The following is a 12,594-nucleotide window of genomic DNA, read 5'->3' on the forward strand; positions in this document are numbered from 1 at the left end:
ATAAAAAAGCCTACATAATTTTACTATTCTTATAAAATTATGACACCTTATTGCTCAAAACTTTGGAATAATATAATTTTTTTATTTTTCTTTTTTTATTTATTTATTTTTATTGTTCACCAACTAATAAAATCAACATTCAAATAATTTATTGATGATCTTGTGACACTTAAGATTGAATTAATAGCTGCTGAAAATTCAGTTTTGCTATTGCAGGATAAATATCATTTTAATATATTTATTTTAAATATAGTTATTTTTTATTTATTTTTTTATAATTCAACAGTTCTTCAAAGTTGGAATAATACTTCACAATATAACGATTATTATATTTTTTTTTATATAAAAATAAATGCAAGTACAGCAGAAGAGATTTATTTTAAAAACATTTTAAAAATATATTAACTTTAACCGTTACTGCAGCCTACTGTAATAAATGAAATACAAACTTTTTGGTTAATTAACATTTGATTAACATTAAAGTCAAAGTCGATTTTATCCGGGTTTTTTTTTTTTTTTTTTTTCAGGCAGGCAAGCTAATGCTGTGAATTTCACCTAACTATTTAGAGTAATAAAACAAGAAAGTTGTCTCTCAATGGATTCAGACCTTAGAATTAGACTTCCCTTCTCGTGCGCTCTGCGCGCACTCACAGAGACACACAGGCTACACAAAGAATTTGCTGCTATTTTCCTATTGGTTGTTCCGTTTCTACACAAACGTGTGATTGAGACTCGCATATATGAGTTGAGCTGCAGCAGACCCGCTGATGATCTGATGTTCTGCTCTATACACTTGAAAGGGGTTTTGAAAGTGAACGTGAAGTAGCACAGCCGCCGTTCACAAGCGAAAATGGGAGTTGGGGTAAGTAAAATATGTTTCAATAACTGTACTTGCTTAATTTGAAGCATATATTTAGGGAGATGCACTTATGACGGATATTTTCAGAAATATAAGTATTATATTGAGTATACGAAAATCGCTGGTGACAAATATCAGCTGTAATAAATAACTAGGCGTTACCACGAATTTTGTATAACTTAAACGAAAATATTATTAATATATTAGGCTATATTTTATCTTAAATGTATGGCTGTTATAAAATTATACACACAAACACACACCAAATATGCATTTATGTACATGAGACCAAAAAGTCTGAAACCAAATTGAATATATATAAAAGGCTGTGATATTTGTGGTAAGTGATCTATACATATATATTTTAAACAAGACCAAAACATTTTTATGTGTGTTTCAGATTCAATTTTGTGTAATTGTGCGGTTGGAGTTTTCTAATGCTATGATTGCTGACTGAAAAGTAGGAGTGTAGTAGGCTGCAGTATGACCTGTGCAGTACTTGCCGTTCTCATCATTATTCATCACTATTTATAGCTTTATTTGCATACTTGTGGAATCAGGATTTAGTTTTGCTAATAACTTTCAACATTATATATATATATATATATATATATATATATATATATAGATAGATAGATAGATAGATAGATAGATATAGATTTGTTCTTGTGTAGTGTAGTATTTAGGCTTTTCCCTTACTTCCTAACACTATTTCTTGAGCCCCAGGTTGTTGTTTTAGAGTGATGTTTTCACTCCTTCCCTTAAGAACATGGTGTGATTTATCTAGGTCAGTGCTCCTGAATTACCACAAAACTTTACTAATCCTGTGTAATAAGAATAGAGGAAATACGTCAAGATGCAGTTACTTTATGCCTCCTAATGTGCTGCAGCTGTTTTCATAATGTCGACTTAAAGGTTCTTTCACAGTACAACCAAACCACTGTGTTAATTGGGACTGTTTACAACTGCTGAGAATTTGTTTTGAGGTCATACAATGAAATCAGATCCAAACAATCCTCAAATTCATTTTTCATTCTCACAAACAGTTGATCCTATCACACTCCTGTGTGTGTTGCTACTAAGGTGGCTTAACGTGTTTGCCTAAGGCAACAATTGTACTCTGAACTGAACAGGTGAATAAAACATGAACACTTTGTGTGGGTGTTTATCTGTTGCATGTTTGCGGATATGTGAAACTAAACAGATATTCCGAGAAAAACGAATGATACTCCCAGCTTTGCTTACTCGCGTTCTCTTTGGGAAATTAAATGTACTGAGGGAAAAGGCTTTGTTGCTTCTGCTTATTTCTTTTGATTGGAAAGAAGCCAATGTGACATGGTTCCTTCCATGTCACTAGCTGAGATTGGCCCTCTGCCACAGAACATTATTAGATTTGTGCATGCCATGTAGAAGATCACGTCAAGAAAAAACTGATTACTTCGAAATACATAAAAGACCCTTGACAACTCAGGAGCTTGGCAGCAGTTTGAATATGTTTTGGTAATCAGATAGTTGGGCTTGCTCTCATATTCACCACAGGAGGTACAATGTAATAGGTTCAAGATTCAGAAAGTATGTAAAGCACAATAAAGGCATCATAAAAGTGATAACTTGAAAAATTTAGTGCACAAATCAATTCAGTTTTGCTTTTTGAACCTTTTTAGAAGCTTGAAAACTTGAAAGCTTAAAATTTAAAGCTTAGAAACTGCGTGAAAAATTGTTAGCAGCACAGTCTTTAGAATTTCTAATTTTATGTACCATAAAAGAAAGTAAAATGGGTTTGAAACAACATGAAAGTAAGCACCGACAGATTTAATTATATTTTTAAATTTAATTTAATTTAATTTAATTTAATTTAATTATTTTGTTTCATTTTATTTTGTTTTGGGGTTATTTTATTTTATTTTATTTGTTTTAGGTGAATTATTTCTTTACCTTTTTCCACAATATTTACTCCATAAACAATTGACTCAGTAACAAGATCTTACAAGGTTGTTATTTGATGTTTCAAACATCTATTTCAGGATGGACGGGACCAGTACGAGCTGGCGGCAACGTCAGAGCAAGGAGGAAAGAAAAAGAACAAAAACAAGAAAAAGGAGAAAGATATGGATGAGCTAAAAAAAGAAGTGAATTTGGTAAGACTCTACTTAGCTTTGGTCAATATGGTACACTGATAATTTTTCCGAAACTGAGTCTTTCTGTATACAATCTATTTCAGGATGATCACAAACTGACTTTGGAAGAGCTCCACCGTAAATATGGCACAGACTTGAGCAGAGTAAGTTCACCAAATGTCTCCAAGTGTGTTTTTCTTTTATGAAATCTAGTGATTAATAACTAACATAGTCTTCTCTTTGACTTAACCAGGGTCTCACAAGCGCCCGTGTAGCAGAGATTCTGGCCCGTGATGGTCCTAATGCCCTCACTCCACCTCCAACCACCCCAGAGTGGGTGAAGTTCTGTAAGCAGATGTTTGGGGGCTTCTCTATGCTGTTGTGGACTGGTGCCCTTCTCTGCTTTCTTGCATATGGCATTCAGGCAGCAATGGAAGATGAGCCAGCCAATGACAATGTGAGGGGATGCTGAAAAAAAATATTTAAATGTGTGTTCTGCTTCGTAGATATGTTTTACCTAGTATTGTTTATCCCTTTTTGCAATGCAGCTGTATTTGGGAGTTGTGCTGTCAGCTGTGGTGATTGTCACTGGCTGTTTCTCATACTATCAAGAAGCTAAGAGCTCAAAAATTATGGACTCTTTCAAGAATTTGGTTCCCCAGGTATTTTTTTTTTTTTTTTCAGTTTAGTTATTTTTGCTATTGAATTTTTCTTGAAATCGAATAAACTAATGTATAATAATGTATAAATAAATTGTAGTTCTATATCCTTATGAATGTTTTGTTCAGATTAATATTTTTTTCCTTTCTAGCAAGCATTGGTTGTCCGTGATGGTGAGAAGAATCATATCAATGCTGAAGAGGTTGTGGTTGGTGATCTGGTGGAGGTAAAAGGTGGTGACAGGATCCCTGCTGACCTGAGAATCATAGCCTCACATGGCTGCAAGGTTATTACGAGCCGCTATATCTGGCCTGATCAGTGTAGTGTGAACATCACATTTCCTTGCTGTGGCAGTGACATTATATAAAAATAGCTCTTAAATTGGGTGTTTTAAGGTGGATAACTCTTCTCTGACTGGAGAATCAGAGCCTCAGACACGTTCCCCGGATTTCTCAAATGATAATCCTCTAGAGACCAGGAATATTGCTTTCTTCTCCACCAACTGTGTAGAAGGTATTTTATATTCTCATTCACTACAGATGTTGAATAAAGTGTTTTTACACCTATTCTTAGAAATCTAGTAGACTTCATTATAATTACATTTATTTCATATTTTTATATTTATACTTTTATTTTATTATTGCTCACTTTGACATTAGGTGGTGACAAATGATTGTCCTGAAGGGATAGTTCACCCCAAAATGAAAATTTGATGTTTGTCTGCTTACCTCCAGGGCATCCAAGATGTAGGTGACTTTGTTTCTTCTGTAGAACACAGATTTTTAGCTCAAACCGTCGCAGTCTCTCAGACTTATAATGTAAGTTGATGGGAATCACGGCTAAAACATACAATAAAACAACAACAAAAAAAAAAAAACATACAAAAACAAAACCAAATTAAACCCTGCGGCTCGTGACGATACATTGATGTGTAAAGACAAAAAACAATATATATCTTTTTTTACCTCTGATTCATGCAATGTCCGAACTTTTAGAACTTGTGGACCATTGACACTCTTATCTAAAATCTCAATTAGGAGTGTCAATGGTCAACTTGAGAGATAGGTGGCAGTAATGCACTTACAAGTCTGCGATCCGCCATAAAGCAAGAAGAAGAAGAAGATGCCTCAAGCGCCTGGTGCTGAGGTCGCGCACAACAGGACACACTTAGAAGAATTCTAACAGTTTGGACATTGCATGAATCAGAGGTAAAAAAAATTTAATTAATACTGTTCAGATTCTTGCACAGACCGATTGTTTTGTTTCTTTACACATCAATGTATCGTCAAGAGCTGCAGGGTTTAATTTGGTTTTGTTTGTGTATGATATATATATATATTTTTTATTATGTTTTAGCCATGATTCCCATCTACTTACATTGTAAAACTGATAGTCTGCAACAGTTTGAGCTAAAAATCTTGGTTTGTGTTCTACTGAAGAAACAAAGTCACCTACATCTTGGATACCCTGGTGGTAAGCAGATGGACATAAAATACATTTTTTGTAAATACATTTCAATCAGTGAGTCAATGACTCAACCTATTCAATAAAAAACACTGATTTGCTCATAAATGAAACAATGTAATGCCAATGATTAATTCTATGGTGTTGCTATTTCTACTGTATTTCTATAGTTCTAGCTATTTTCAGCTACGTTTGTTGGCAAAACAAAAATAGACAAAGTAACTTGAGATGTATCTAAAATGAAAATTATTCAAAATTAAAATCTTGCTAAAGCAGTATCGCATATGCAAGTTATATCACAAGTGAAATGTTGGAATATATAATATTGTTTAATATAAAGTTCAGAAGAGCAGCATTTTGAAATAGAAATATTTTGTAAAAAGCGTTTTTACCATCAATTTTGATCAGTTTAATGAGTCACAGTGTGTGTTTACTTGAATAGATTAAATGTAGAGCAGAAATTCCAAATATAGGACACCCATTCATATATGTGTCTATTTTAGATTTGAAATTTTTGAATAACAGCCCGATGCTTTGGTGTCCTCTATTTCTCATCTTACACTTCACATTTGTTATAGGTACTGCACGTGGCATCGTCATTAGCACCGGAGACCGTACTGTAATGGGACGAATTGCCACACTTGCGTCTGGACTAGAGGTTGGGCGCACCCCCATCTCCATTGAGATTGAGCACTTCATCCATATCATCACAGGCGTGGCTGTCTTCCTGGGCGTTTCTTTCTTTATTCTGTCTCTCGTTCTTGGTTACTCCTGGTTGGAGGCTGTCATCTTTCTTATTGGCATCATTGTGGCCAATGTGCCTGAAGGTCTTCTCGCTACAGTCACGGTTAGTTAGTTTAAACTTACTTTGTTTGAAGATTACGCCCTATATTTGCATGACACCTACTCTCTTTTTTTGTTCTTTAGGTTTGTCTGACCCTCACAGCTAAACGCATGGCTAAGAAAAACTGTTTGGTTAAGAACCTTGAGGCTGTTGAAACGCTGGGCTCAACCTCAACCATCTGTTCCGATAAAACTGGCACATTAACGCAGAATCGCATGACCGTAGCCCACATGTGGTTTGATAACCAGATCCATGAGGCTGACACCACAGAGAATCAGAGCGGGACCTCCTTTGACCGCAGCTCAGCCACCTGGGAATCATTGGCTCGTATTGCTGGGCTCTGCAACCGGGCTGTGTTTCTGGCAGAACAGTCAGAGGTGCCAATTCTGAAGGTTAGTTTTTGATTTGATGCACATCAATTATATGACTAACATGTGTCACAGGGTGTAGGTCACTGCACAAGTTATATGACTTTTGGTGGGGATCTGCTTTTTTAAAGAAGCAGTGCAGTTTGTGTTTGTCAAAAAACATATTAATTTATTTCTGAAAGAACAAATATATAAGGATATACATTATATACATTTGTCCCATCCAATAATGTCATGTATGTCATCTCTACATTTTAGATATTGTTTATAAAAAATGTTTTTATATACTTCTCATTTGTGTGCTTAAATGTTTAGAGAGATGTTGCTGGTGATGCGTCTGAATCTGCTCTTCTAAAATGCATTGAGCTTTGCTGTGGATCGGTGAAAGAAATGAGAGACAAGTACACCAAAGTGGCAGAAATCCCTTTCAACTCTACAAACAAATATCAGGTACTGGAATTAGGATCTTGCATCGCTACTTATAATACAAAAAAGGGTTTTCATTTAGGATGTCAGTCAATAAAGAATTCCAATTCAAAAACATTAAATATGCCATTAACTTACAAGTTAAATTGACAGCTCTGATACTACTAATAAAATACATCTCTCATCTTTATCTGAGATTATATGGTGCTTTGCTTGCATTGGCAGCTGTCAGTGCACAAGAACCAAAATGGTTGCACAGAATCTAAACACCTGCTGGTGATGAAAGGAGCCCCAGAGAGAATCCTGGACCGCTGTGCTACTATATTGTTCCAAGGGAAGGAGCAACCTTTGGATGATGAAATGAAAGAAGCCTTTCAGAATGCTTATCTGGAGCTCGGGGGCCTTGGAGAAAGAGTTTTAGGTAAAATAGAAAAAGCTGCTTCTTCAAAGAAACGTTGTGAGTTCACATGAGAACACTGTGAACTGATCATTCACATTCTTGTCCAACAGGATTCTGCCATTTCTACCTCCCTGATGAACAGTTTCCAGAAGGCTTCCAGTTTGATACTGAAGATGTGAATTTCCCTACTGAGAATCTGTGCTTTGTGGGTCTCATGTCAATGATCGACCCTCCACGTGCTGCTGTACCTGATGCTGTGGGCAAATGCAGAAGTGCAGGAATCAAGGTAAAGCAGAGATGCAAATCCATTACAATGTGCTGAAAATATTATATAATTAAAGTTTACATATGTTTACATATATTTCTCAACTGTTAGGTTATCATGGTAACTGGTGACCATCCAATCACTGCCAAAGCCATAGCAAAGGGTGTTGGGATTATTTCTGAGGGTAATGAGACTGTGGAAGACATTGCTGCTCGCTTGAATATCCCTGTCAATGAGGTCAATCCCAGGTATTGTGTTAGTTTTACTAAACATTTTACTCTTAATTTTCCCTTACATTAAGCCAATAAGTCAATAAAATGCTCTCTTTTCAGAGATGCAAAGGCCTGTGTGGTTCATGGTGGAGACTTGAAGGACCTCACAGCTGAACAGTTAGATGATATTCTGAAGTACCACACAGAAATTGTGTTTGCCAGAACGTCCCCACAGCAGAAACTTATTATTGTTGAGGGGTGTCAACGTCAGGTAATCATTGAACCTCTGAATAAATCTAAATAATGGACTGTTGTGTACTAAATACTTCAATTAGAAATTTCAGAACAGTGGTTTCCTAACTTTTTGATTCCAAAGATCACCAAATATGATCCCCCTTGTGAGGAATCCCCTTTCTAAAATAAAGAGGCAACTTAAATATTTTTATGTACTTTACAGAAGTAGATTAATACTTTTATTCAATCCTTAAAGGAACACTCCACTATTTTTTTAATATATGCTCATTTTCCAACTCCCCTAGAGTTAAACAGTTCAGTTTCACTGTTTGTGAATCCTTTCATCCGATATCCGGGTCTGGAGGTAGCACTTTAGCTGTAGCTTAGCATAGATCATTGAATCATGGTTAGACTGTTGGCATCTCGCTCAAAACTGACCAAAGAGTTTTTATATTTTTCATATTTAAAACATGTCTCTTCTGTAGTTACATCGTGTACTTAGACTGACGGAAAATGAAAAGTTGAATTTTTTTAAGGCTGATATGGCTAGGAACTATACTATAATTCTGGCATATCAGCATAGAAAATCACAACTTTTAATTTTCCGTCAGTCTTAGTACACAATGTAACTACAGAAGAGTCGTTTCAGTTTTAAATAGGAAAAGTATCTCTTTGGTCATTTCTGAGTGAGATGCTAACAATCTAAACAGATTCAATGATCTATGCTAAGCTAGAGCTAAAGTGCTACCGCTAGACCCGGAGAACGGCAGAAGGGATTCGAAAACAGTAAAACTCAACTGTTTCACTCTAGGGTTAGAAGTTAGAGTTGGAAAATGAGCCTATTTTCAGAAACAGTGGAGTGTTCTTTTAAAAAAAGTGTATCACAGCTTTCATAAAAATATTAAGCAGCAAAACTGTTAGAAAATGTTTAGAAAATTGCAATTTGGGGTTAATGTTAAGCATACATGTATACATACATAAATATATAACCATTTCTGTTCCAAAGGGAGCCATTGTGGCTGTAACAGGGGATGGTGTGAATGATTCTCCAGCACTGAAGAAGGCTGATATTGGTGTTGCTATGGGCATTGCTGGCTCAGATGTGTCCAAACAGGCTGCTGACATGATCCTCCTGGATGACAATTTTGCATCAATTGTCACAGGTGTAGAGGAAGGTATTGGAGACCTTTTATTTTTTCATATCTTCTCAATGTTGTTGGCTCCTTTATTAGCATTTTCTCTCCACTCTAGGCCGGCTGATCTTTGACAATTTGAAGAAGTCCATTGCTTACACCCTGACCAGTAACATCCCTGAGATCACACCCTTCCTGTTCTTCATTATCGCCAACATCCCCTTACCTCTAGGAACTGTTACCATTCTGTGTATCGACCTGGGAACAGACATGGTCAGTGCAGAACTCACTGGGTTATTTTTTTTTTCACACTTGCATTTGGTACTTTATCTCTACAAGTGATGACAGTTAATCATTTTGTTTTGTTTGTACAAGGCTCCTGCTATTTCTCTGGCATACGAGGCTGCTGAGAGTGATATCATGAAGAGACAGCCCAGAAACCCTAAAACAGACAAATTGGTGAATGAAAGACTTATTAGCATTGCATATGGACAGATAGGTAGGTGCTATTTTGTGGCTTTGTTTCAGTATCCAAAATGGTAGAGCATCGCTCTAAAAGTAAAAACAAACAAAACAAGTTATGAGTAAATTTCCTAGAGAACACATCCAAGAAGAATTTTCCAGAATCCATTCATTCATTTTTAATGAAATTTGATCAGGTGCTAAATTAGTATGTTGATCCAAGTTTTTCCTGGCTAACATGGTATCATATAAAAGCTATTCATGTCAAAATGTGAAAATGGCTTCACATTTTGAAAATAGCTTTAATGCAACATTTTATCTTGTTGTGCAGGTATGATTCAGGCTCTGGCTGGATTCTTCACATACTTTGTCATTCTTGCTGAGAATGGCTTTTTGCCATCAAGACTTCTAGGAATTCGTGTATATTGGGATGACAAGCATATGAATGACCTGGAGGACAGTTATGGGCAACAATGGGTAGGTACTATGAATTACTTCATAGCTGTGAACCATAAATTTGCTACATTTTTATTCTAAAGAGCGTTGTTTTGGATAACAAATATGCTTAGTGCAAGTGCAACTACTATGTATTCCCAAAAGAGGAAGTGCTTTTAAATACATACGAAACTGTTTAGGATGGGTAAAATTATTAATGTTATTTTAAAGAAGTCTCTTCTCATGTTCACCAAGGCTGTATTTATTTTTATGCAATTTATTCCTGTGATGCCAAAGCTGAATTATCAGCAGCCATTACTCCAGTCTTCACTGTCACATGATCCATCAGAAATCATTCTAATATGCTGATTTGATGCTAAAAAAACATTTGTAATTATCACTGCTGTGTTGCCTAATATTTTTGAGAAAACGGTGACACTTTTTTTCCCCAGAATTCTTTCGGAAACAGCATTTATTTAAAATAAAGGTCTTCTGGAACATTATAAATGTCTTTACTGTCACTTTTGATCAATTTAATGAATTCTTGCTGAATAAATGTATTCATTTCTTTAAAAACAATCTTACCGACTATTGACCGGTACTGTATATCAGCTAAAATTGAATGTAGTCAACAGTTAGTCAATTTAGGTGTGCATTAGCATTTAGATCAAAACAATGTTATGTATTTTCAGACATATGAACAGAGAAAGATTGTGGAGTTCACTTGCCACACAGCATTCTTCGCCAGTATTGTGATCGTGCAGTGGGCCGATCTGATTATCTGCAAGACCAGGCGTAATTCTGTCTTCCAGCAGGGAATGAAGTGAGTCTGGAAGAACAGATGAGCTCCAAATAAGTGTAAACCATGTTCTTGAGGAGATTTTCTTTTATTCACTGTCTGTTTACTGCATTTTTGTCCTACAAGGAACAAAATCTTGATCTTTGGATTGTTTGAGGAAACAGCCCTGGCGGCTTTCTTGTCTTATTGCCCTGGCATGGATGTGGCTCTCAGAATGTACCCACTCAAGTAGGCTAAAATATATTTGTAGAAAATAAATATGCAGTTTGTTCTTGGCTGCTTCTTTGGTTTATATTCTGTGCTCTATCTACAGGCTCAATTGGTGGTTCTGTGCCCTCCCGTACTCTCTTCTCATCTTTATTTATGATGAAATCAGAAAGCTCATCCTTAGACGGAACCCCGGAGGTAATCAGGAAATTGCAACCTTGTTTTAACCAGTTTGTACTGTGTTGTAGGATACAAATGAATACTATACTAATGTATGTTTAAGCACTGAATGAGTACATTGTTTTATATTTTTCAACTGTAAAAGTAAAAATAAGTTTTTATTTCTTTGCAGGTTGGGTGGAAAGAGAGACATACTACTAGACCATCATGTTAGCACTACTTCACTGTGTTATCTTTGTGGTGTAACAGTAGTTTTGCTGTTCTGAATTTAACATACACATTTTTAAATATTTTTATATAGAATGATTGTAGTGCTAAGAATTCTGCTGACTTGCTAAATATAGTCTTGAAAAACTTTTTAATTGTGGAATTTGAATAAACTGTGTCAACTTCACAAAAGTGTGGTCTCATTTAATAACTAGATTTTTATACTTACATGTCAGTTATCTTGTTAGTATGGAACAACTTATGGACCTTTAAATGTGCCAGTGATGTTTTTATTCAGTGTTGACTACATTTCCAAGTGTAATTCACATAAGAAAGTTAACTTATACTTGCGTATGAATGTATTTTTAATATTTATAAATGTTTTTAATATACTTGAAAGCAGTGGTGTAAAAAAAGAGAGACATGACAAGGATAGGTAAGGTTGCTTGTTATATAGTTTGTACTAGAATGTGTTTGTGTGTGTGTGTTATAATTTGCTCACTGGATTTCGAGATGGCTAAGAGCCTAGTAACCCAGAAGAATAGAATCATGTTGGCATGGATACACAGCAGTAGCCCTAAACTATTTCATTCAGAGTTAAAGGAACAGAATGTGCCTGTGTTTTCCTCTCCGTCCTTATTGGAGCCCATTGGAATGTTAAGCCACTCTTCTTTTTGTTATCTTCTGTAGTGGTGTTCCCATTGATTTGGCTAAACACACACACACACCATTACTGAAACGAACCACTCATTTTCCCACGTAAGATGCACAGTAATTCAACCACTTTTTATCTTCCAAATTGTGACTATATTGTCTACTGTATGATTAGTTTTGATCATGAGCAGCATGAAAGGGCAGTGATGCATGTCCCCTTTCCACTTCTAGATAAATACTTTGTCATCATTTATTCTGTCTATTAGTGCATGCAATTTTCTTTTTTTTTCTTTTTTTTTCAGTCAAATGAAATGCTAAACATTTATCTCAGCCAACTTTGTTGTGACTGTGGGTAACAACATTAATTTTGGCATAGTGAGTCAGTAGTTGAATATATACTGTTAAGCTTACATATTGTTCAGGAATACAGATCAAAAATCTTAAAATGCTGAAAGTTTTGTGTGAGGGGTTATTTTTTGGAATACTGCTATGGTAATGGGACAGAAAATACAGTTCGTACAGGTTAAAAAGCATTACATTTATGAACCAACCCCATAAAACACAGAAACCCAATGTGTGTGTGACTGTTACCGACTATAAACCGACTATAAAATGAGGACTACAACAAGTAAATCAACACAGGAAGTGCTCGTAATACAAAGTTTTAG

At 35.5% G+C, this 12,594-nt stretch overlaps 1 protein-coding gene across 1 annotated transcript; it reads left to right on the top strand.

Annotated features, from left to right (window-relative positions):
- The first annotated feature begins 697 nt into the window (after nucleotides 1-697).
- Nucleotides 698-11,464, top strand: LOC128019995 (sodium/potassium-transporting ATPase subunit alpha-1). The gene is made up of 22 exons (XM_052606481.1): nucleotides 698-862; nucleotides 2,884-2,997; nucleotides 3,081-3,140; nucleotides 3,230-3,433; nucleotides 3,525-3,638; nucleotides 3,788-3,922; nucleotides 4,032-4,149; nucleotides 5,679-5,947; nucleotides 6,028-6,336; nucleotides 6,628-6,762; nucleotides 6,964-7,159; nucleotides 7,249-7,424; nucleotides 7,515-7,651; nucleotides 7,736-7,886; nucleotides 8,856-9,024; nucleotides 9,101-9,255; nucleotides 9,358-9,481; nucleotides 9,776-9,921; nucleotides 10,572-10,702; nucleotides 10,805-10,906; nucleotides 10,992-11,083; nucleotides 11,238-11,464. The coding sequence occupies exons 1-22, from the start codon at nucleotides 851-853 to the stop codon at nucleotides 11,264-11,266; spliced, it is 3,078 nt and encodes a 1,025-aa protein (XP_052462441.1). The 5' UTR covers nucleotides 698-850; the 3' UTR covers nucleotides 11,267-11,464.
- Nucleotides 11,465-12,594: the final 1,130 nt, after the last annotated feature.

This window comes from Carassius gibelio, chromosome A9 (assembly GCF_023724105.1).
Source record: "Carassius gibelio isolate Cgi1373 ecotype wild population from Czech Republic chromosome A9, carGib1.2-hapl.c, whole genome shotgun sequence".
Lineage (NCBI taxonomy): Eukaryota > Metazoa > Chordata > Actinopteri > Cypriniformes > Cyprinidae > Carassius > Carassius gibelio.